This window comes from Xylaria bambusicola, assembly GCF_022495145.1.
Source record: "Xylaria bambusicola strain CBS 139988 unplaced genomic scaffold F5B22scaffold_59, whole genome shotgun sequence".
Lineage (NCBI taxonomy): Eukaryota > Fungi > Ascomycota > Sordariomycetes > Xylariales > Xylariaceae > Xylaria > Xylaria bambusicola.
This window is the reverse complement of record NW_025953612.1, coordinates 135,074-158,546: the sequence shown is the minus strand read 5'-3', so window position 1 is coordinate 158,546 and position 23,473 is coordinate 135,074. Positions and strand designations below refer to the sequence as shown.

Below are 23,473 nucleotides of genomic sequence, written 5' to 3'. Positions count from 1 at the left end.
CCACTTTGCGGCGGCGGTCGAAAAGCCGCTCGATCTCCATCACCGTGCCAAGCCCTTTGACCACCGTGCCAAGATGTTCGACCGCCGCGCCAAGACATTCGCCCGTACACGTGAGGTGAGACAACGGGTGAGACGGATCCCGGGCACCACCGAATGCCCCAACAAAGACTTGCTTAATCTCGCCTCATTCCAACCCAACTATTGCTGCCAACAGGATACCTATCCAGCTGGGGTCAGCAATACCCGGAGATCTCATCTTGCTCCCTTCGGTAAATTAGCAGTAGCGTTGCCGCTATGGATGCCAATCACGCCCACCCCACGGTCTCTGCTCACCATGAGACGAAACGCCGAGTTCGGAAAGGCACCAAGAGCTGCTGGGAGTGCAAGCGGAGAAAAATGAAATGCACTCTGGACCCGTTTTCTTCCAGCGCCGTGTGCAACGGCTGTATGCGAAGAGGGTCTAAGTGTGTCAGCCAAGAGTTCCTGGAAAATGCCGAACCCTCGGAACCCCTTGCTATTTCAGGCGTTGCCGTGGATACTGGCGCTCCTACCAAACCTCGAAAAGTAGAGGGTCCTATTACTCCTTCGTCACTAAGCGCTGAATCTTTGTCACCCAGTATTTTCCAAAGTGTCGGTATCTACACCCTGATTCATGTGAATGTTCATTGACTGTGTATGATAGGGATGCCCACACCCTTCCGGGATATACAATCTTCGGCAGGCGAGGACTGCCAGTCCCCTTCAAGAAAACCATGGGACTTTATCTCAGTACTTATATTCATCTCTACCTTCCCGCGAAGACCTGACCAACATATGTAATGCGCATCGTCACCCCTCCGTTCCAGTGCTTGCCCACGAGATCTTAACTTTGCCCTATACTACACTCCATCGAGATGGTCTCAAAACACCCGATACCCTCCTACAGATCCCCCCACCGACTTCTCACCCGGTCCTCATCGCAAAGCATATGCTGCAGGTAGCTATCTTCCTACAGCATGTCCATCCGAGGAATGAAGCTCTGCAGGGCCTAGCAGAGTCACCATGGGTCATCCAAGAACGGCTTGCAAGCTTAGCTATCAATCTCGTTACGACAAACGAAGAGCTCTCTGGAAACATCGACGGCTTAGCGTGTATCATGATGGAGAGTATGTATCATGTAAACGTCGGCAACCTTCGGAAAGGCTGGATGGCGGGTCGGAGAGCAATTGGCATAGCACAGCTCATGGGACTTGATCGTAGCCGCCGCCATGGACAATACAAGTCATTCGATTCCCAAACACAATACGAGCCTCATTTCATGTGGTTCCGGCTTCTATTCTTAGACCACCACCTCAGTCTCATGCTTGGTCTTTCCCTCGGTTCCCCTGATCGCAGTATGGCTGCCGACATGAATCTTGAAAGCGACACCCTGACAGGGCGATTAGAAAGAATGCAGTGTGTCATCGCTGCTCGTATTGTCGAGCGAAACGAATCCAGTCAAATTGCCGGTTATCTCGACCCATCCCAACTTGAACTCACTGAAACTATTGACAAGAACCTACAGCAGGCCGCCGCAAGTCTCCCTAGCAAGTGGTGGAGAGCGCCCAATCTAGACAATGTCTCGTCAACATCTTCGGAGGCGCTGTTCTGGGATACACGAAGGTTATTTGCCCAGGTCCTCCATTACAACCTTCTCAACCAACTCCACCTTCCATACATGCTTTGCGCCTCGTCAGGAGCCCAACAAAAGAGACGTCATTATTCTCGCGTCACATGTGCTAATGCGTCACGGGAGATTATCTCTCGTTTCAACACATTGCGTGGCTTCAACCAGATTGCATACAGCTGGAGCTGTCGTATCGTCGATTTTGTCGCCCTTATGGCGGCGATGACGTTACTGTTAACTCACCTAGACGGTAGCGTCAGCTCCGACTCCCAAGATGTTCTTGGTCACCAGTATCTCACTGATCGGGCTGCCATTGAACAAGTACAAGAACACATGGAAGAGGTCAATCGTCTCAATGAAGACGTGCTTAGTGCTCAAAGCGCCAATGTGCTCCGCAGACTGCTGGCCATCAAAGTTGATAGGGTTGAAAACCGTTCTAACTTTGCTAGACGTGTTACCGTGCACGAGCCCGGGGACGAGACATTATTGGAAGCTGCTACCGAGGCAGTTGTCAGCGCGCATATTCCTTATTTTGGCGTGTTCAAGATAGCTACCGAAGATGCGGTCCAACCTACACCCATTGCAATTGACACCTTAAAAGATACCATACAGGTAGAGAACAGTACGGCACCCAACGCGTCTGACAGATTTGATAGTGAATGTGCTAACACCAATGTAGCCTTCCCAGGAGAAACATCAGGTGGCAAGGAAACGACTGCCAGCCAAAGATCCCCAGGTCCCGAAATTTCGATTTGGGATCTCTACAACGATATACTATCTGAGCAGACCATGGGGCTTCCTGATATGTCTGCCACTGGGAACAACTGGACTTTTCAGGGAGTCGATATGAATTTTCTTGATAGCCTAGCAGGCGATTCTTTCGCTGTTGAGGAAAATGATGGTCAGTAGTATCCAAGTTCAGGAATGAAAGACACTGTCACAAGGAAGTGGATGCGGAATGGTAGGACTTATTATTGTGGAGATAGTCTATTAACAAGGAGATTTCAAGGGGTAAATTCACAGGTTACAACTTAGACTTCAGATCATCTCAATAGACCTCAATTGATCCCTTCTGTATGCGGCGCTGGTTCACTTCCATTGACTCTGCACGTCCATGAGAGATACCTCGCCTTGGGAACAAGTACTATGAACAGCTGAAACCCCGTAATAGCGTGGATAGGCATGCCAGCGGCACAAAATATTAAATAAAATGTTCTCTTATTAACCCATGGATGCATCGTTCTAGAAGGCGTGCTTTTGCCCGAACGGATGATCCCCTACATCAAAAATCATTGATCCGTTAACCTATTAGTCATTCTAGTCTCCCCCATCTGCCGGCTCAGCAAGAGTATTTGGACTAACTGTGATATGTAAGATACTTGCACCACTGGACGATATAATAGACACGTTCTACGATTACATTTTGTGTTCAGTCGTTAAGCAAATCGCAAGGGTCCCGGGCTACCACGTCACGGGCCACCCTACCACCCACCCAATACCACTTAATTGAAGCCGTATTTTTTAACGAAAACGATCGCGATTGCTGTTTTTAGGCGGTTATAGCTATAATACAATCTTTAAGCTCCAAAATATCCTTTTAAATAATCTTTAATAGGTTTTTTAAAGTTCCAAGTACTTTATAATTATTTACTTCGTTTTTATAAATCCTTTTATTATATACCCTATATTTGGTCCTTTATATATTTAATATTTTTATAAATTTATATTTAAATGTTATTTTTACCTTCTTTTTTTTTAATTTAATCGATTTTTTAACTTTAAATTAAAAATATTAAACTTTTACTTTAAAAGTTATAATTTTATTAATTTAAAAGTTTAATACCTTTAAGGCCTTTTAAATAATTAACCTTTATATTAATATATTAAATGTATAATAGTTTATAATAAATTTTTAATAACTTTATTAAAGATTTTAACTTATTAAAGGTATTATAATAATATATTTAAAGTTAAATATTAAAAAGTTTAATATTTTATTTATTTTTTATATATTTTTAATTTATTTAAATATTATAATATTAATCTTTATAAATTATAATATTTTTAATATATTTTTTTAAAAGGTTTAATATTTAAATTAATTAAAGAATATTTATAAAAGTAATTATAAAGTTATTTTTTTAATAGTTTAAAGATTTTAATATTTAATATTTATATAATATAATTATAATAAGGTTTATAAAAAATTAATTATATTTTATTTAATATATAAATTATTAAAAAGATATTATTTATATAATTATTATAATTATTATATATTAATATTATTTATTTATTATTATATTAAATTTAAATTTATAATATAAAAACCTTTTTAAATTAATTTAATATAATTTTATTATTAAATTACCCTTTAAATAAAGCTTAAAAAAATTAATTATCTTATAAGCTTATATTTTATTATAAAAATTATTAATATTAAATATTTTTACCTTTAAAGATTATTATTAATAAAAGGATATAATTATTAATAATAATATATTTTAATATTATTATTTATTTATTTTTATTAATATTTTTTTAAATGTTAAATAATTAATTATTTTATAAATAACTTAATAATTATTATTAATACTTTATTTAACCCCTATTTTATTTATATTATATTAATAATCTTTTAAAATATTAATAACTTTTAAAAATTTAAATTAATTAAAAAAAAGGTTAATATTAATTATTATAATACTATTAACTTTTAAATAATTAATTATATAGGATTTAATAATTTTAATTAATAAATTTTATTAAATAAAGCTTTAATATTATTATAAAAAGACCTTTTTAATAATATTAATATTATTAAATATAAAATTTATAAAGGTTTAAAACTTAATTAATAATAATATATAGTTTAATTTAACTTAATTAATTATTTAATATATTAATTAATATTTTAAATAAGGTAAAAAAGATTAAAGGCTTTAATTTATCTTTTTTTAAATTAAAATTCTATTAAAATAATATTATAAAGTGGTCCTAAAAATATCCTACTTTTATATTACCGTTTTAATATTTAAACTAAGCTTAATATTATAAATAGTACCCTAATAATGCTTTTTTTAAAAATTGAAGGCATTATAAGATTTAGTATAAAAAGGTAATTCGATTAAATATAAAAAGAAGGTCAGAAGGTAAAAACTGACTGCGTTGGGTACAGGGATTTATATACGCAAATTCGCGTAAAAAGCGTATGGCGGGGTGGCCCGTGACGTGGTGGCCCGGGACCCTTGCGATTTGCTTAGTTTGCGCGCTGGTAATATATTGAGACTATTTCCAAGATATCTGTTAGGATACCCAATGGCCTTTTTCACCAAAATTTCATCGCTTTATCCAAAACTAAATGGAACAAGGCGGAGAACTTGAGAGAGAGATAAAGAGTACCGCTCTCCTTCTCCTCTCTCCGCTAATATGCCACCCCTTTTCTGGGCCTTAGACCCGCGGGACGATTTCCTCGATAATTGTGTCCTCCCTCAAATCCAAGTTCGCGAACATATAGTCGTAATCATCGTCCTCCTCATCCTCGTCACCATGAAGGGCGAGAGGTAGGTTAGGGTTTCCGAACTGAGCCTGCTCCTCCCACAATGTCACGTTACGCGGCAAGACAACAAAAGCTCGCTGTCCAATCTGAGCACCCCCTGGCAGGTCTAGTTCCAGGCCCGAGCTAGTACGGTATACCGGGGCGCCAGGCTTCCTCTTACCCAGGCCATTACGCCTTTTCATCTTCCTCTTCTGGCCAGCATCGGGATCATCGTCCGTCCCGTCCTCGGCCGAGTCGCCGTCGTTGGCGGTGCCGCCGGGTCCGATAACCTCGTTGTCGTCATCAGCATCGCAGTTCTCCATTTCACAATAATCGATGTCGCCGGCGTTGGAAAACTCGACATTGAAGTTGCACTTGCCGCCGTTGTTGCCCATGCAGTAGCTACTCTTGTAATAAGCGCTGATGATACCGCCTTGCTTACGGTTCTGGGCAGCCGGAACGCAGCGGTTGAGACGCGTGCTGGAGCCACCGGTGGGCATGGATGATGCGAACGGGTACTCGTCGCACTGGAAGCCGGAAGCGTGGCCCTGTTTAACCGAGCAGCGGTTGCCGCCTGATGCGATACACCCGGCGGCTTTGCGGCGGTTTCGCTTGGTGCTTGAGTCGGGTTTGTCATATTGTAGGCTTGAACCAATATCCTTGCAATAGGCGCCTGTGGGTATAAGTTAGGGGGATATTTGCTCCAGGTTTGGGATGATTAGGGGGATGAGAGCAGAGTATCAGTCATACCGTAACACATGTTCGTGCATATTTCGTCCAAGCCATCGTTGCAGACAAAGATGAGAAGATCATCGGGGTCTTCACGAACTTCCAGGTTCGAAGTACCGATGCTGACAGCAGATGAGACTGCGGCCAGGCCGATCAGGGAAGTAAGAACCCTCAAGTTCTTCATCGTGATGGATTGCTATCAAAGCGAAGGAAAAATCAAGTTCGTGTTTTCAAACGAGGTATGAGTTGAGGTTGAAGCATTCGGACTAAATGGAAAGTCTAGAGTCCAATTTTATAGATTTTCCGGTTTCCCTTCTTATTATGCCTTGAGACTTTACATATTGTACAAGTTATCTATATTAAAGAATCCTCAATGTGCCCTCCGCCTGCTTGAAGCCTCTCATCATTCGGTGTTCTATTCCGAGAGGGACCCGAGTCGGTACCCAGAATAGAACTGGGTGAGCCTCGTCCAAAATGAGAAACATCGTAGATTACGATGTTACTTGGGATGGATTTGGAGGATGCAATACATACACGGAATTCCTTCCATGATGAGGCGCGCCGCAACCTTGGGGCTAAAAGATATCATGCAATGATAGTCTCGTGAGTCGATTCGTCCCAAAGCCCGCGTAAGCAAGGCTGAGGCTGACAAGGCCAACTAGTCATGACATCATGTAAGCATTTGTTTGCGGTTTCAAGAGACAGCCACTGACGTAACTGCGTGCCTGTTTGTTCCATTGGAGGTCAAATCATCGAGATCATCAAGGCGGATTTACCATCCATCAGCTATGATCGCTGGTAACACGATATGGTTCCCTGAGCGAAAAAGGAAACTGTGATATTTCGGGATTTTTATCTCGTAATAAGAACGAGAGGTGAATCGAAGCATGAACGAAACTACCTGAAAATAACCCTGCAGGACCGGAGTAACTTCAAGGGCAGCCTATCAGCCCTCGCTCCACGAAAACTACATGAAGGTGTTGTTACAAGTGGCTTATAATTATAATGGTGATCAGCACTTCTATTTCAATCATTGTCACTGCTACCTGGAAGCGCCGTGGGTCAATCCTCAACGCCTTTCTACACTGATCTTGGTTCCTGTCTCACCAACTACTTTGATACAACGTTCTTCCGGGCCGGAAGAACAATTTCACATCCTTTTCTCCATTACGTCAACTTCCCTCATCAGGCTTCCATCCCTACCAACCCGATTTGAGCGTCTTCTTGAAGCAAACAGCTTTCCTCACGCGTACTTGATGTCTTAACATCTCGAAGCCCAAACCGAAAAAATTGCGCTCAGTAGACTGTCAACTCAAACCATGTCCGCAAACCCAGATCTCTCGCTGCCCATGGAGGCACCATCATCGCTGGCGCAATACCGCGCTCAGCAGTCCGCGAGTTATAATCCAACCGCTCTCTACACGCTGGTAGATATGACAGATGACGAGCTTGCAGACTTCAAGCGCGAATGCGAGGCAGCATGTGTCGAAACCGGCAGCGAGCGGGGCAGCTGTGTGCGTCTTGCCCCGCAGGCGCGGTTTGTCGGCCAACCTCTGCGTGCTGTGTTTGACTACCATCTTGAGTTGGCAAAGCAGATCACGTACGAGTCCGAGTATTTCATCGCGGCTGTTGATAAGGACTGGCGCGCCAGGGGCGTCATCCTCGTCACTCTGAACGATGACAATGACTTGTGGCGTGTTCAATCCTATCGCACCAAGGCTGCCGATGCAGGCTTGACTGTGATTAACCTGCAGATTGGAAACACGGGTTGGGACGAAGAGCGAGATTCCTGTGAGATATCTCCAGATAGTGACGATGAAGATGATGCAAATAATGATTCCAATGATAATGACAACAACGACAACCAAGATGCCGACGACGACAACGACGATGGGCCACCAGCGCCTGTCAAAAACATTCCTCTGGGTTACTACATCCCTATCTATATTCACTCGGGCCTGTCTGAAGAGAAAGTTGTTGAGAAGCTAGAGCCAGCATTCAGACATAAGTCTCCCGAGGACTATGCTTGCCGCATCCAAGCCAGACTCACGCCCACATCCCCTGAATTCAACACAACAGCTACCGATGGCCTTATTCAAAAGGCCGTTACCCTACATCCATTACGCTGCTCAAAGAACAAATATCTGCAGAAAGCCTATATTCTCGTCATCGATACGCCCGACCCAGTAGAGAACGGCATGTTAATGGTCAAGGTTCCACCGTGGGACTCAGACGCAACAAAGAAGACAGACGTACTCAAGATCGGCGAGCAATTGGCCCGAACAAACATTGAAAACATCCGCATCCCTTATTCCTGCCATGATGGCCTGCAGACGCGCTTCCTAATCCTATGCAATGGCGATGCTGACTGGCCATCGCCGGATGTGCGCGCCCAGCCCGTCTTTGTGGCGTTCCAGTACGGCACACACGGCAAGGACCTAGGTTTCGGCTGGAACCTAATGGATCCCAGAGCTTCCAAGCGAAAGCCCGGCGAGGAACGGCTTGTGTATACACCCGAGCAGGTCAAGCCCCGGCCGTCCGGTCGGGGTATGGAGAGGATAGAGTGGAATTTCAACGAGGCTGTAAAGTACTTCCCTTGGTTCTGTGTACAGAAGCGCTTTATTGAGGGGCTGGATACCACGTTCTTCATCTGCGTGGAGGGAGATGATGCCGCTGAGACAGGGGTGCTCTTGGTGCGGCGGAAATGGGACGGGAACCTGTGGGGTAGAACGCGTGACGAGCTACTCAGTTTGCCCATCGAGGGGGCAAGGGGTGCGGTTGTGCCTATTAAGGACGCACTTGGCCTTCTCGAAAAGGGGAGAAAAGGCGATACAGAGGGCATGAGCGATGGCTTGAAGGAGTTCTTCTCATGATCCCCTATTTCTGGTAATTATAGATAGACTCCTAGGCCCCAAAGTCATGCGCAGATCCAGCTTAACAGATGCATAAAGTAGAAGATCTTAGACCAAAGACAAGGGAACGCTATAATTATAGCCGGTTAAACCATTAAGCCTACCTTAACTTTAATACTTATTTATAATACTTATAAAAGATAAATTATATAAGTATATAAAGTGTTTAATATTAAATATATTATTAGATAGGTTATTAGGTAGGTTATTAAGTAGGCGATTAACTAGGTTACTAGGTGCACGAAAACATACTTAGAGAACATATGAATGGTATGGGTGGCCATTAAGCTTTATGTAATGTTCTCAATGCTCTATGGAGCCATAAATTGCTGAGGCGCTCTCCGTCGTTTTAAGGTAGTGGTGGTCTATTACATAATGAGATACTTACCTAGAAAACGTATCATCACTAGTAGAGTATTGACAAAAATACAAGGTAAGGGGGCTTACCTTGATCAAATCTAGCTGAAATTCCAGGGCTAGTCTTAGTACTGGCACTTCACCTACTCTTTAGCACAAGCCAAACGACCGTGTGCGCAGAGGTGACGGTCAAAAGTATAGAGACTGCCATGATCAGGGGTCTTTGGTTGATCGGGCACTTCTGACTGTGGAAGTCTCCTGGAGCGAGAGCAGTTGAGATAAATGCCTAGCCTCCTCCGTCGCCGTCCACTTTTTAGCTCTGGGATCGCGGCTCGAGAGGTTTATATACAGCCGGGGACCGATGATGTCGTTGAATCGGATGTGGGGAAAGACAATATCGTCCGCTGGGAAGTGCGGCCCCTCGCCGTCCGATTTGAAGAGGCGGGCGTCGTCGAGAAATACCCATGCTCGAGACCTGTACAGCTTGAGATACTTGTCCTGCTCATTCACTCCACTCCAATCTTGCATGTGCTTAATGCGCGAATAAAGTCTCTAGTAGGGGCTTGGGCCATCTGGGTAGCTGACGTCCCGGAAGGTGATACCGCTTCTAAGCACGGAGGACACAGTTTGTGCATAATCCAGTGAGCGAAAGAAGCCACATTGTGGGCCCCTTTTTGCGAGATCTTTTAGCCATTCCCCAACTATAGCCCGTGCATGTTGTCCACCTGTGGCTCCTTGAACAACGATGGTGGCCAGATCCAACCCGAAGCAGGCCAGCCATTGGCAAAGTTCGTACAAATTCAAGGTGAGCGTCCTATTTAATTTATGGCGACCATAATACTCGCTTTCAATATATTCTAGAGCGATCAGCTCATAGCCTTCCCATTCTCTGGCATCGGGAGCGTGAGAGATATGCCGAGCGGCAGAGGTTTCCGGTAGCTGAGAGTTACCGCATTGGATAAGCACAGCCCTGTAAAGAGATTGGAGGTACTCCTCAACGCAGACTATAGCTTCTTTCTCCCACTGTCGGAGGCGGCCCGTGAGTAATTCCTGTACTGAATAGTACCTGTGACACCAAAGCCATAGCTTCACACCAGCAAAGTAGCAGAACTTACTGATCACTTCGTACTTCAGAAAGGCTTTTAGAAGCCGACGTCGCTCTGCGTTATTGCACTGTGTCAAATCGAGCCTGACAATACAGCACGGTCTTTAAACGTCAACTGGCCTCCTTGGTGTGGGAGACACCAATACTCCCGGGCGGGGCAAGCAGCTGTTGCTTTCGTGAGGTAATCCCTAACAAACACGACCAGCCGGTGATACAGTCGACTGATTTCACCCTCAATAGGACTCCTGTCCTTCTTCCAGGTGCTGACAAACCAGCCCTCCAACCATAATTCCTCGTGATCCATAGCAGGCCAAAACAGGCCACCATCTCTATGGCGTGGAAACCGGATAATTGCTATGGCATCGTTAAGCATATCGTCGTCGAACTCGGCATCAATGTCAAATAGTTTGGGCTCGATAAATTTTTTGGAATGCACGTACTGTCCAAGCATGGTGGGCGAGGCTCGGATGAGCTGCAGAATTGAACGCTTAGAGTTGGTGGCGATGAGAATCTCCTCTCGGAGTTCGGGCGGTAACTTGTTGAACGGATCCATGATGGTGCTGGTGGGATTCAGGTCCGATGAGGAGGGTGTTGAATAGAAGGAGAGTTGAGAGTGGAAGTGGAAGATAGAGAGTGCCTAGCACTGAGATAGTTGGTCCTTTTATACCATCCGACAAAGTTTGCTTTGACTCTCAACCCTGTTGGACACGAAAATAAAGTCCAGCGTTGGAGTATGTCTAAACCTACGACGACGGTGGGCCAGTAAAGCCACATAGGACAAAAATTACCTTCATGGCTCAGCCCGTACTTGGTGATGGGGTTTCATACGCTGTCGCAATATCTCAAACCCCGCAAGACGGGCTCAACTGGATAGAACATGTCTGAATCTCGGTGCTGGACTTGTGCAGCACGGTCGAAATAGCTGAAAAGTGTAGCTCGATACCTCGAAAAGGATATCAGAAACGGCCTGCCAGCACCAAAGGCCGTCTCATATCTGTCGCATTTAATTCAGTCGTCCATTGAATCGTTAGAGTGCTCGCCCAAGTTGACGGGAAGGTGAAAAAATGGTCGGCACGGGACCCTGGGAAGAGCCCGCCTCAAAATACTACGGCGGGGGGGCTCGGCATGTGTCTGGAACCTATAGGAAAGTCGCGATGCTGCAAAACACCCTCATCCCACCTGGATTTCCGCTGACAGTGCATGGCCGCTTCCCAATCAAGGTCAAATGCATGCCCGCTAGTGGCGTAAGGCGCCCTGCTGATTCTGCCTTGTTTAACTCGTTGGCGCATAATTAAATCGTGTAGCTGTACCCCAAATTCTTGCATTGTCTTCGTGTCCTACCGGTAGCTTTTGTTAGTATGCTTAAGCCACTCTTCTCTTTTCACAGAATGAGCGGGTTTTAGCTGCAATGGCTGATCCATTTTCGATTCTTGCGGGCGCGGCTGGCTTGGCGGATGTATCAGTCAGAACGTCATTGAAGCTACGCAGCCTTATCTCAGAGTTCAAGAACGCCCCTGAACTGATACTCGCGCTGTCTAACGAGACCACGGAAATCAGCGTTGTACTAGAGAGGGTCAATGAGTCACGACAGGCTGTGGAAAGACTTGGCGACTTGCAACATGATACGGGCTTCCTCGATTGTCTTGGCAGGGAGCTCAATGATGCTCGGACAATCCTCACCGACCTCGAAGCACTTGCTGCTATGCTAAGTCCAGGGAAGCCAGCGAACAAGAGATTTCGATGGCTCCGGCAGAAAAAGCATGCTGTCAAGTTGAAGGGCAGGCTGAAGGAGGTGCGCGAGAGGATTAATGAGTTGCTGGTTGCCCACATCCCGTGAGTATACATACGCCGTGCAGGCGTCTCACTAGTCATGTCAAATTGCGGTTACTTATTAAATAAACTATTTGGTGCAGTTCCCTGGAGAGTCGCATCAAACTCGAGCTTCATGATGTCCGGGTAGGCATACAACAGGTCCAAGCATCAGCTCAAGTCGCTGTGCAGAACGCCAACAGCAACTCTCAGGCAACCAGTAGCGAGCTCGTTGCTATCCGCACTAGTATGGCTCGCCAACAGACCATGATAAGCTCTGAGATACAGAATTTGCAAGATACCATGCAGGCACAGGCAGCCGAGACTACCAGGCACAAGCAGGATGTCAACAGCCAGCTGTCCAACATCCATAACATCATGCATCCTGTTTCCCAGGCAGTCAGCCGGATTGAATCGGAGCAGACACGGCAATTCGAGGCTACGCAGGTTGTCCAGATGGCTATCTTGGCTGAACTCGCCTCTCTAAGCAACACCTCGGTGGCAAATAGACGGGCTGGGCCCAGGATCCAACCTGATTTATCCCACAGCAATTCTGATCCCATGATCTCCTTCTCTATGCGACTCCCGGGATCCCGTTGTAGGAATGGCTGTCGATGCAGATGCCATCTGCCTGCGCGGCCGGCCATGTCATTACGGCTCCCGCCAATGCTGCGAGCGGCAGTTGGGTATTTATTTCTCGGCTATACAGGCTACCCTTCAGCTTCTGCCCGTTGCAACATTGATTCCTGTTCAAGAGGAAAGTACATGCGATTGCAGGTCACCTACAGTTTCCCCTTGTGGTGGTGTCTGCACTACGTAATGCATGCCTTTGTGGAAGCCTCTACGTCGAGAATGTTCTCGTTCACACTTGTAGTGAGACGAAGAATGCCGTTCAAGCCCGGAAACATCCTCTATGAGTCTCAATTGGGAAGCATAAAGACTCTGGAACGCGTGCTTGCAGACGAGAAAGGGTGTATCCAAGACGTCTACGACCGTGATGGCTGCTCTGCACTTAAATTTGCAATGAATAGTAGAAATCCGGAAAAGATGGAAATTATAAAACTTCTCCTTCAGAATGGAGCTGATCCGGACCGAGAAGATGATTATGGAGTGTCTCCTCGGCTGTTTATTTCTCGAACAATAGTCTCAAAAAGACATTTGCCGGGCTATAATCGTGCAGTGGAGGATTTATTCCCCCTTTCCTCGTGCATCGAAGCACTCGAATTATCATACGTGCACAAAATCGTCCTCGGTCTACTTCCGATTAGACTGGCAAATGCACTACAAAGGCCCGTCATCGACCTGTTGAATTTGAAGGACCGATTCGGACTCACTCCCCTGATGTACGCCGCTCTTCGCGGTGACGTGGCGGCCGTCAGTGCTCTGGTAGATGCCGGCGCCGAAGTCAACGAGAGCGATGTCAAAGGGTATACCGCGCTGCATCGCGCCATAGTTTCCGAAGCAGAAGGAAACATAGACTGTGTCGACTCGCTTCTGCAAGCTGGAGCTGATATTAATGCCCTTGCGACGGACTTTGGGTGGTCGTGCCTACATCTGGCCGCGGAGAAGGATCAGGTAGCTATCGGCCGCAGGCTGATTGACGCCAGCGCGAATATCGAAGCACCAAATAACTCCACCGGCGCTACGCCGTTGTGGCGTGCAGCATTTAACGGTTGTGTGGGCATGGTACGCTGTCTGTACGATGCTGGGGCCAACCTAGAGTCGCCAAACATTGATGGGCAAACGCCGCTCTTCGGCGCCACCCAGGCCAGCTCGAAAGAGGCTCTAGTCCTGTTGCTTCGCCTTGGTGCTAACGCCGCACATGTAGACAGGAAAATGCGAACACTGCTGCATTATACAGCACGCTCCGCGCGCTTGGAAATGATACCAAGTCTCACTGATGTCGGTGTCAGGAGTCAAGATGCGACAGCACGAGATGTAGATGGCTTGACGGCTCAACAACTGCTAGATAAGCGTCAGCCCGGACTGGAGACGAGAGCCGCCTTTGCGCGCCTTGTGCAGGTGTGGTGCAGTCCTGATGACGGAGCGGACGATGACTCAAGTACTGAGGAGGATTGCTTCTACGACGCCATCGAGTATTTAGGGGGCAATGAGAGTACTTGATGAGAAATGATGAGTCTTCATACTCATAGGAAGACATCCACAAGATGTCATTGCCTCATTTAGGCCGCGGAAGAATGCATATTTTTTAATTCCGGCTTGGATATTGACAAGATGGCTGCTGAGTTTGTCCTGCTGAATCATGAAAGAGTGTTTTGAACGGATCTTGGAATCTTTTAGTTCAAAGCAACAAGGAATGTTTTCTTCTCATCTGATTTATTTTCATCGCGTTCAAATTCCAAACTTTAATAAGCCTCGGAACAGAGAAAGTTGTGAACTCCTGCTGAATGACTACCCTCCCCATTCAATCGTCATTGTCTATATGGCTGGTACATTCCCCGGCGCTGACTCGGTAGACGATCTCTGGGTGTTTCTTCTTGTTCTCTAGGCCTGACCATCCCGTGAAACGTGCAATGTAGAAATATAGCAGTCGTCAGTCAAGAAATTGTCATCGGGATGCCTGCAAACGTACTTCCCGATATCAAGCAATACGACCTTTCATTCATTAACCTCCTCAGGTAAGCTAGACACCCCTCCAATCACCCCGATTTCCCAAGAAATGAAACGGTGTTTTCGTATATATTGTATAAACATGTACATTACTGCTGTACAAAAGCCAGTGTACACTAACACTCTCAATTCTGGTGATCTCTAAGTATGCGCTATATTCACCTGTCCTACTGAACTTCCACCATCTCATCTTGTCCTTCCCACCTCAGGATTCCATATATGCCTGCCCCTGCCATTTTGAACTCGATGGCATCTTCTTCCTTAATCATATGCCGCTCATATTTGGATCGACAGCCCTGGGTTTTCAGCAATATCCTGCTTCCCCCCTACTTTCCCATCTTGCTGGCACGAGCTGATGATGCCAGATAAGTAATTAGCCATACGGGCACAGCCAACACACTGTTGCTGTGTCGTCGACGCCGAGCACAGATCAACCGCGGAATCGCCGCTGACGGCAATATTCGCACAACCACCGTCGCCGTTGGTACAGCAAAGCGTCCCGTCGCCCCAGTCATTTAGCTGGTTGTTCATGTTTTCTGCGTCGGCCACGGGTGTGTTGTAGTCTGTGCATTCAGAAGTTGTAGGGGCTGAAGGCAAGATACCACAATGGTCTGTGTCGAGGTCAATAGGCGCGAATTGAGGCCCGGCTGTGTAGCCGCAGGGATCAGAGCCGTCCAGCTGCTGATAGTCGCCCGCAGAACCGCAATCACACCATCCTTCAACAGCGAAACGTGAACAGTAGCCCGCGGATCCTGATGGGTCTGCAGCGTGCTCGCAACTCGGGGCGTCGGGTGCTGGGGGATCGTTGTATGGGGTGTTTCTCAGGCAGAGTTTGGTCCAGAATACCTCGAGCGCTAGCCAAGTGTAGCTATCAGCATTGTTCTTGCACTGATCGGGCGAGTCCCGTAGTAGGCGACGCGTATTATATGGCCCATAACCGTTCTGACCGTCTACATCTATGATATGGGTTCCGGTGACAGCCTTGCCGACAGCATCATTGTGCAGCCACTCATGTAGGATGGTGGCGCCAAGGAAATCCATTTTAGTGTTCAGCGTGTCGCCAATGTCATTGCAGCTTATATCAGAGTATCTGGCCTTCTGTTGATACGCAGGGGGGCAGAAGTGGGTTCGTGAGACGCCCTTATACGTGTGATCTGACTCCAGAAAGTTGGAGGTATATGCAGTCGCGCCTTCAGCGCAGGCATCCTCACCAGAAGTAACTGGCAAGAAGTCAAAGCCGGCTACCCTGCAGTCTTTCAGACGGTCTTCTCCTTCGCCGGGGTTGGTCGGGTCGGAGACGATCTGCTGAAACACTTTCTTAACGGTGTCGTGGTCAGCCACTGGGAAATATTTAGCCCAGATATCGCTGTATTGGTCATAGTTCTCGGTGAGACGAGCCACGAGATCTATAGCATCTGGAAGGGCGGCTTTGATCTGGTCTTCTTGTCCTGGTTGGAAATCGTTCTCATCTTCAAATGTGGGAAACGTGCGCTTAACTTGTAGAAGCGGATGACTAGAGGGGAAAGAAGCAGCTAGTTGGGTGAAAAGCAAAGGGAGAAGAATGGTTCGAATTGCCATGTTGATAGTTTGAAGCCAATATTTGTAACGGTTGCGATATGCGTAATATTCAAAACATGCTTTAGGGATGTATCATCGATTTTTCAACGAAGAATCCCCCCGATTGAGTCCATTTTATATAGATGGACAAGCACTCCTAATTGATAAAGAATCGGGGCTATTCTTGGATTCTGCCTCTTTGGCAGAGTCAATTGTAGGAACTTTTGAAAACTTGTTTCAAATGGCTTATGGTAAGCTGATGAACTATTGCACATTACCAGGATTTGCATAATCCCAATAGGGCTGGAAGAGATGAAATCCTGTCATGTGTGCTGTAAGTCTAAGGCTATATAGGAGCAAATATTCCACCCAAACAACTATCAATAGATTCTCAATAGGCTATCAGTTGTGTCATATTATGGCAAGGGTTCCTTTTCTCAATACCGCAAGGCTATGAGGCAGACAGAGGGGTATCAAGCAATAAAGACCTATCAAAGCTTCAAATGCAGTCCATATGAAGTTGTAGAACCTTCTCACAACACTAAATGTCATCTACCTACTCCTACGTAGCTAGGTCTTGACAGCGGTATAGCGTGCCTTCTTCGTGTATGCTCTCGACTAGGTACATAAGGTATATAGAAACATGACCGCAGGAGTATCTGAGGATAATAAATACCTTTTCTTAATTAATGCCTTATGACCAAAATAGTGTGATCGTATCACCTCATAATTATTTGCAGCACAGTATGTTGTTATGTCATGAGGTAGGTGGATATGGAGCGGCAGAACCTTATCGCGGAGGTCGTCTATTAATAAAGAGATCTCTGGAGGTAAGCTTACAGGTTGAAACTTGGACTTTGTGCTGTGGCTTGCCCTAAGTATAGCATCATCATAGTGTCCAGATCCAGTTCTACAGCGATGTCATGACAAACGCAAACTATGCCCCGACAACTTGATATGAGATCAGGGAAGCATGTGAGAAGCCTTTATATAGGTAGGCAAAAGACCCATTTTGTTGCGCGGCGAAGGTCTTCAATGCAACTATTTAATTAATGTGCACAAAACCTCTTTGTGCCCTGTGACAGAATCTATTGGCTATGGGCGATCAAAAGAAATGTCCGGGAAGCATTATGATGTCAAGAAGCTGACAGGGCAGTGCCGACGGATTGGCAATTTGGCACTCTAGGCAGCAGCTGTACGACATGACTTTAAATGTAGCATTGATATCATAGTCCTGAACTGAAACTTCAAACAGCACATCACTGAAATTCGATCTTCTAACAACTAACATACACTTTCTATAGCCTGTCTTATCAGCCATCTAGTCTCGAGCGCCAAGACAACTTTAATAATGTCGGCACCTCACATAATTGCAGAAGCACGGCTGTCCGCCTCCACCATCTCTTTCACAGACGGTCCCAGTCCAAACCTCATCATATCTCTCAGGTTGGAAGGTACAGACAAACCAATCAGTATAGCCAAACCGTTTCTGCCACAGCTATTCATCGCCACAAACGCAGTCGTTCTCTACGACACGGCTACTCAGAAGCCGATCGCCACACCAACCCTCGACATTAACTGGCGGTCAGCACCTCCGCTGAAATTGGTGCCTGAAATGGCGGACAAGTTTGTCACACTAGAGCCAGGTCAGAGCTGCGGAATTATTGAAGTTTCCTTCGACCCATTGGGAGTTCAGAGGAGAGGCGAAGAGGCTACGGTTACTGACTCGAAGCTGGCGAAGTACGCCGGAGGGACGCTGGGCATGCATTTGCTCGAGTCGAAGAAGGATTATACCTTGGGCGTCCGGGATGACTTGCATGTCCACTGTTGGATGGAAGGTAGGGCTAAGGATTTGATAGAAGCAGCAGCAGAGTGGCGGCCATGTGGCGCAGACATCAAAGTGTTGCCCGCCGAGAGCTTTCATTTTCAAGTACGGGAATAACTGGGTATGAATACAAAGAGACTTAAATGTATAGCAACGAAGAAAATATCATAATCTTATTTGGTATGTTGGTTAAATGAGTACTAAATGACAGGCCGATGTCATGCCCTAGGGATATAGGGGCCCCTAGAAACTTGGCTACAGATGCAGTCACTGTAACATGACACATACATGAATACGCAATGAAGACAGTCGATTCTGCCGTCATTTCTCTGTTCTAACAATATGCTAACTCTAAACCGAAGCGATGATCTTCCTAGCAAAGTTTTCTTCCTACTGCGGCGGGTGGGTAATAGTGACGGTGACAGACTGACCTCCAACCGCATAGGCGTGTATCAACACATAATTGGTGAAAACGAAAGCAATGTACAGACAGCCATTCTGATTCGACACCGATTTCACTGTAGATTAAGATAGAAATGAGCGTAGAGCAGCTCTAAATATCAACATTCGCGACTCTAGTTACAGGCGCCGACTTGAACACTTCGTTTGCGCACTTATACCTGACTCCGCGAGATACATGGACATTAACAGTCATAACACATCATTATGTCAGAGAGTAAATGGGTCGGCGTGATATTTGAGCCGGGGGTACACAGCCACTTCTCAGGTTGATTCATAATAATCGATCATTTATCAATATTCCCGACTACTCGGCTCGCTATGCGACACTCAAGACAGATTTCCAGCACAAGTATTTATTTCGAAATAAAACGGTAAACATATTTATACGAAATCGCAACGGAAATATTATGGAAGACGGACAAGCGCTATGCTAGGAAGAGAGAGAAATTGAGAGAATGGCGATTAGCCTTGTAAGGGCATTCTATACAGGCTCGAGTTCTTCATCGGTGATGATATCAAACACTTTTGATCCCTTGCGTTGGGAGTTTCGCCGTTGTGCTTCTTGTTCGTGGATAGGGTATCGATCTCGCAGCCGAAGGGTTTCTTTCAGCTTATCTATGTGACCTAATATCGACTTCTTCATCTCCTCCGGAGAAGTAGGTGGGTTTAAAAGATTCCTTCTAGCTCCGTCGTAGGCTCTGAGTTCGTTCTGGCTTAGTCCTCCCGCTATCGAAGACCGAGTGAATCTGGACGGTATCCTCTTGGCCATGGTGGCAACAATGGACCCATGTCGAGCCGCGAATCTGGAAGACCCAAGGTCCTCGTGAGGTTCACACGACGATGAGGATAAAGCCACCGAATCTTCCCAGTGATGTCCGTGCTCCGAGTGATTGCGCAGGCGTCCGCGCCTTTTGGAGATACTCATACCATTGGACGCCTTCTCTGGCCACCTAAGGGCGAAAAGGGCGTGAACAAGGTCTTGGCGACACCCTGTATGCCACACTTGGCCGATGTAACCAGCCTCGGACGCCAGCTCTCGATGTTCTGTAATGAGTTGCGAGGCGTTTGAGATGCCGGCCATTTTTTCATGGTTCGATTGCCAGCTTTTGAGCCGATCTAAGAGATGAAGAGCGGTAGAGGGAAATTTGGAGTTCTGAAAGTTCGCTAGTAATACTATTTTCTCGCAGAGATTATGAAAGCTAGTGCATGGAAGTCTGTGGGTACCCCCGAGACTACATTGTTGAAGAGAAGTATCCGTGTCTCGGTCAACACCTCCTCTCGGAATCAAAGAAAGGCCTAACTCTGTCCTATAAGTTTGAATTCGGCCTGCTAGGTCGTCTTCCGAGAACACGCCCTCTGCATAGTCCAAGAGTAGCGGAAGAATATCTATGAAATGACTTGGATTTAATTTGCCCCCATGGTCTTGATGAGCGAACTCGAAAAGATACTTGAAGCATGATGGCGATGAGTGGACGGCGGAAAATGCCAGTAGAGGCGTTCCATCAGGTAAGTAGCGGCTCTTGCCTATGCTGCTTCCCGAGGCGCCCAACAGCTGTCGAAGGATTGTCGTTGAATCTCGAATGACGGCAATGTGAATCGGGGTAAAGCCATTATACGAAACGTCGTGTGGGTTAGCATGGTTCTGCAGTAGGAGACTCGTGATATTCGACCGCTGTGGCTTGATGGTTGAGTGGCGCGGATGAACTGGTGCCAAGAGGACAGCAAGGTGCAGAGGGGTCGCTCCTTTGCTATTCCTGCAGTCTGCCTCCGCTCCATAATGGAGTAACCCACGGACTTCTTCTGGTTTTTGCCGTTTTACTGCCCTGTGCAAGAAGGACCCGGCTTCGGAATTGTTCAAACCCAACTTCGACCAATTGGGGAGGGCAAGACTCTTGGCCGGCTGCGATAAGTCCGGGAAGTATTCCGTTGCTAGTTTCACAGTTCGCGCGAGCCCCTTTGCTCAATAGATATTCGGCCATTTGATAGTTCTTCTCCCTAAGGCTCGCAAGAAGCGGCGAAACATGGTGTTTATCTGATAGGTTAATATCAGCACCCAAACTGATCAGCCAATCTGCTGCCGCAATATCTGGGTTTCTAGATGCTGCAAGTGCGTGCAGAGGTGTGACCCCATCGCTGTCACACGCATTTGGGTCAAGAGTCTCAAGAACGGGTCGCAGATCCGCGTCGATATTTCCGAGGGCACAGACGATGTGTAGAGCTGAGCGGGCTGTCTTAGTGAGGCCTCCGAATATGGCTCCAGCCTCTTGCAATCTAGGAAGAGCAGATGGACAAGATTCAATGGCTAAGTGAACTGCCGTCTGACCTAATACCGTCGTGACGTTAGGATCCGCTCCGTGGCTGAGGAGCAGCATAGCGCAATTAAGATGTCCGTTTCTCAAGGCTAGGTGCAATGGCGTCCACCCTGGTTGATCTAAACGATTTATGATAGATTCCAAGTTACCAACCTTGGCAACGGCTTCTAGATAGACTCGGAGAACCGCTTCAGATCCGTACAAAGCTGCGTTGTGAATCGCCGTGTTTCCAGCGTAGTCTTTAACAGCAAGACCAGGGTACACCCTCATGGATATTTCGGCGCAAGGCGTGTTGTTGAATCTTGCTGCTATGTGAAGTGCTGTCAGTCGTTGACTAGGTTGGTTGATCAAGCTGACCTTGCCACTACTAAAGATATACGATGCGAGGGTAGGATTTTCCCATAACACTGCCACATCAAAGGGGGTTAATCCAGAGACAACAGAACCGAGACGTGCAAGCGTGGCCATTCGTAGCAATGCCGATGATGTTGCAGTTCTTTCTACGATCTGTACGCCAAGGGATTGCCCAGAAGCAGCTCCTGAAAGAAGGTGGTGATTCCAATGGCAACATGCATAGCCCAGAAGTTTATGGTCCCCTTTAAGTAGCTCAATATCCAGCCAATTTTCGGGAATAACTCGGCCTGGTTTATTGTCAAACGCGTCAAAATTCAAATACGTGGCGAGAGTAGTGAGGATATGGAAATGAGGAGTTCCGAGAATTCTTTCCTGATTACGATCTATGTAATCTCTTAACGAGTCATGTACTAGTCGTACCACGTTCGATTCGATGTCGAGGACTAGCAGCCCGCCAGCAGCTTGAATGATCCTATTAATGGCGACTATGCCTGTGGGGTCGAGGTTCGAATCACCATCCCGAATCGATAATGCCTCCAGTAGCTCTGGTACCTGTAGAGGGCGATACGCGCAACTAACCCATTGGATGGCATTCAGGGCGATTTTGTTGCGTGGTTGAGTCTTCACTCGATCGAAGTACATCAAGTACTGGGCATCTACCTCCTGAGGCAAACTATGGGACAGCTCAAGAATCTCACGGAGCGATGCTGCCGATCTCAATTGCCGAACTTGGAGAGTCGCAAGCAAAAACATGCCATTCGAGCTTTTTATGATTCGATCGACGATGTCCCGCTGGAGCCCGTCAGCATGTGGCCTTGTCAAATCAGCAGCTATCTCGTCAATGATATCGGCAACGATAGAATCTAAATATAATCTCAAATCGCCCTCGCTGGCGGTAACCGCGAGTTCGACATGTTCGATGGCCCGGAGATTCAGATTGGACCGAGAAGAGACGATCATTTTGATCTTAGGTATTATCATTTTGAGACTGGATAGCCCCTTGAGTAAGCGCTGTTGGGAGACATCAGGAAGCTCATCGACGCCGTCGAAACACAGGAAAAGAGTAGTATCGGGCTTGACTAGACTTTTCAACGAATCGAAACATTCTGGGAGGGTGAGCGGCCGCTCTTGAGGATGTCGGCACTGCTGTCGCAAGTCTTGCAACATCTCACGTGTGCTAGTCTTGTCGTATAAGAAATCGGCGGCATATCGTAGGATAGCTTGGAAAACTACGTCGACGTCATGCAGAGTAGGATCCTGATATGTGAAGTATACTGGGATAGCAAGGCCGTCGGAGCCTCGCTGTTTCTGTGTGAGATGGTCCACCATGGAGCTGAATATCACTGTCTTGCCACACCCTGGAATGCCGTGCATCCATAAACAAGGCTCTGTATTCTCAATAAACCATTTCTTGAAGGCACCACACTCCTGCACCCAGAGACAGGTATCTTCATGACGAACTCTCGCAACGTCACGATGCTTTGGTTCGAGCTTCACCTTGGTGATGAAGTCAAGAGATTTCTCTTTCCCATCGAGATGATTGAGATTGTGGGCAGTGGCGGGAATCGCCGAAGAAAACTGGATAGCCTCTTTAATGGCAAGTAGATGATCCTCCCACTCAGCAAGGTCGTTCTTCATGTCCTGGAGCGGTCTGATGGCATCTATGACCCTCTTCAGGTCGTCATGGATTTGAGTGAGAGCCTTGGTAGTCTCAAGAGAAGATTTGAAGAACAGCTCCCACCCATCGAGGCTCAGCGCGAGATGGAAGAGATTGGTATAGCGAGTGATCTCCGTAACGATATCCAAGCACCGCTCTTTGTTCTTTAGAGCCCAGAGAGATCTGTTGATGGGTTTCTGATTGTCAGACATCAACACATCTGTTATGTTGCCCATATAGTCACAACATTGTTGGATGGCTCGCCCAACAGGCGATGAGGCCAGTAATGGCTGTTGGGTCGCCTTTGATGAGCGAAGGTAGCCTTGAATAGCAGCGATGATAGCCTCTAGGTTTTCAAGTTCTAGTTTGAGCTTTGTCACCTCTTTGGGAGCATTCCGGAAATCGGAGATGAACTTAGTCAGGGATCTAGCCGCCTTGATAATGACGTCGCTGGCGCCGATGAGGCCAGTGGCGATACCAAGGGCTTCGGCCATACGTCTTGTTTGTCACGGCAAAGAAGTCCCAACGAGGGACAATACCTAACAGCGGGATTACAGACAGAGCTAAGTTCCGTAGGTAT

At 46.5% G+C, this 23,473-nt stretch overlaps 8 protein-coding genes across 8 annotated transcripts; 4 read left to right on the top strand and 4 right to left on the bottom strand.

Moving 5' to 3' along the window:
* Nucleotides 1–157: 157 nt before the first annotated feature.
* On the top strand, nucleotides 158–2,728 carry F5B22DRAFT_624397 (uncharacterized protein). Its single transcript, XM_047976125.1, has 3 exons — nucleotides 158–630; nucleotides 683–2,267; nucleotides 2,325–2,728. The coding sequence occupies exons 1-3, from the start codon at nucleotides 295–297 to the stop codon at nucleotides 2,552–2,554; spliced, it is 2,151 nt and encodes a 716-aa protein (XP_047826549.1). The 5' UTR covers nucleotides 158–294; the 3' UTR covers nucleotides 2,555–2,728.
* Nucleotides 2,729–4,858: 2,130 nt separating this feature from the next.
* Nucleotides 4,859–6,179, bottom strand: F5B22DRAFT_624396 (uncharacterized protein). The gene has a single exon (XM_047976124.1). It carries the CDS (start codon nucleotides 5,681–5,683, stop codon nucleotides 5,096–5,098), a length of 588 nt encoding a protein of 195 aa, XP_047826548.1. The 5' UTR covers nucleotides 5,684–6,179; the 3' UTR covers nucleotides 4,859–5,095.
* Nucleotides 6,180–6,914: 735 nt separating this feature from the next.
* On the top strand, nucleotides 6,915–8,909 carry F5B22DRAFT_624395 (uncharacterized protein). The gene has a single exon (XM_047976123.1). The coding sequence runs from the start codon at nucleotides 7,232–7,234 to the stop codon at nucleotides 8,783–8,785; it is 1,554 nt and encodes a 517-aa protein (XP_047826547.1). The 5' UTR covers nucleotides 6,915–7,231; the 3' UTR covers nucleotides 8,786–8,909.
* Nucleotides 8,910–9,394: 485 nt separating this feature from the next.
* On the bottom strand, nucleotides 9,395–11,205 carry F5B22DRAFT_660392 (uncharacterized protein; the record flags this gene model as incomplete). The annotated part of the gene is made up of 3 exons (XM_047980281.1): nucleotides 10,381–11,205; nucleotides 9,767–10,309; nucleotides 9,395–9,712 (listed from the first exon to the last, which is right to left on the bottom strand). The coding sequence occupies exons 1-3, from the start codon at nucleotides 10,837–10,839 to the stop codon at nucleotides 9,395–9,397; spliced, it is 1,320 nt and encodes a 439-aa protein (XP_047826546.1). The 5' UTR covers nucleotides 10,840–11,205.
* A 300-nt stretch (nucleotides 11,206–11,505) lies between these two features.
* On the top strand, nucleotides 11,506–14,661 carry F5B22DRAFT_624390 (uncharacterized protein). The gene is made up of 2 exons (XM_047976122.1): nucleotides 11,506–12,119; nucleotides 12,200–14,661. Exons 1-2 carry the CDS (start codon nucleotides 11,695–11,697, stop codon nucleotides 14,217–14,219), a joined length of 2,445 nt encoding a protein of 814 aa, XP_047826545.1. The 5' UTR covers nucleotides 11,506–11,694; the 3' UTR covers nucleotides 14,220–14,661.
* A 268-nt stretch (nucleotides 14,662–14,929) lies between these two features.
* F5B22DRAFT_660390 (uncharacterized protein) lies at nucleotides 14,930–16,416 on the bottom strand. The gene has a single exon (XM_047980280.1). The coding sequence runs from the start codon at nucleotides 16,302–16,304 to the stop codon at nucleotides 15,003–15,005; it is 1,302 nt and encodes a 433-aa protein (XP_047826544.1). The 5' UTR covers nucleotides 16,305–16,416; the 3' UTR covers nucleotides 14,930–15,002.
* A 1,119-nt stretch (nucleotides 16,417–17,535) lies between these two features.
* F5B22DRAFT_624387 (uncharacterized protein) lies at nucleotides 17,536–18,305 on the top strand. Its single transcript, XM_047976121.1, has one exon. It carries the CDS (start codon nucleotides 17,635–17,637, stop codon nucleotides 18,223–18,225), a length of 591 nt encoding a protein of 196 aa, XP_047826543.1. The 5' UTR covers nucleotides 17,536–17,634; the 3' UTR covers nucleotides 18,226–18,305.
* Nucleotides 18,306–18,801: 496 nt separating this feature from the next.
* On the bottom strand, nucleotides 18,802–23,387 carry F5B22DRAFT_660386 (ankyrin repeat-containing domain protein; the record flags this gene model as incomplete). Its single annotated transcript, XM_047980279.1, has 2 exons — nucleotides 18,802–20,313; nucleotides 20,366–23,387. The coding sequence occupies 2 exons, from the start codon at nucleotides 23,385–23,387 to the stop codon at nucleotides 19,052–19,054; spliced, it is 4,284 nt and encodes a 1,427-aa protein (XP_047826542.1). The 3' UTR covers nucleotides 18,802–19,051.
* Between the last annotated feature and the right edge of the window lie 86 nt (nucleotides 23,388–23,473).

Excerpts from the sequence above, each read along its gene's own strand:
- F5B22DRAFT_624387 (XM_047976121.1), top strand. The coding sequence starts at position 17,635 with ATGTCGGCACCTCACATAATTGCAGAAGCACGGCTGTCCGCCTCCACC.
- F5B22DRAFT_660390 (XM_047980280.1), bottom strand. The coding sequence starts at position 16,304 with ATGGCAATTCGAACCATTCTTCTCCCTTTGCTTTTCACCCAACTAGCT.
- F5B22DRAFT_624395 (XM_047976123.1), top strand. The coding sequence starts at position 7,232 with ATGTCCGCAAACCCAGATCTCTCGCTGCCCATGGAGGCACCATCATCG.
- F5B22DRAFT_624396 (XM_047976124.1), bottom strand. The coding sequence starts at position 5,683 with ATGCCCACCGGTGGCTCCAGCACGCGTCTCAACCGCTGCGTTCCGGCT.
- F5B22DRAFT_624390 (XM_047976122.1), top strand. The coding sequence starts at position 11,695 with ATGGCTGATCCATTTTCGATTCTTGCGGGCGCGGCTGGCTTGGCGGAT. Across the intron at positions 12,120-12,199 it reads TTGCTGGTTGCCCACATCCC|TTCCCTGGAGAGTCGCATCA; the intron begins GTGAGTATACAT and ends TATTTGGTGCAG.
- F5B22DRAFT_624397 (XM_047976125.1), top strand. The coding sequence starts at position 295 with ATGGATGCCAATCACGCCCACCCCACGGTCTCTGCTCACCATGAGACG. Across the intron at positions 631-682 it reads CACCCAGTATTTTCCAAAGT|GGATGCCCACACCCTTCCGG; the intron begins GTCGGTATCTAC and ends TGTGTATGATAG. Across the intron at positions 2,268-2,324 it reads TACCATACAGGTAGAGAACA|CCTTCCCAGGAGAAACATCA; the intron begins GTACGGCACCCA and ends ACACCAATGTAG.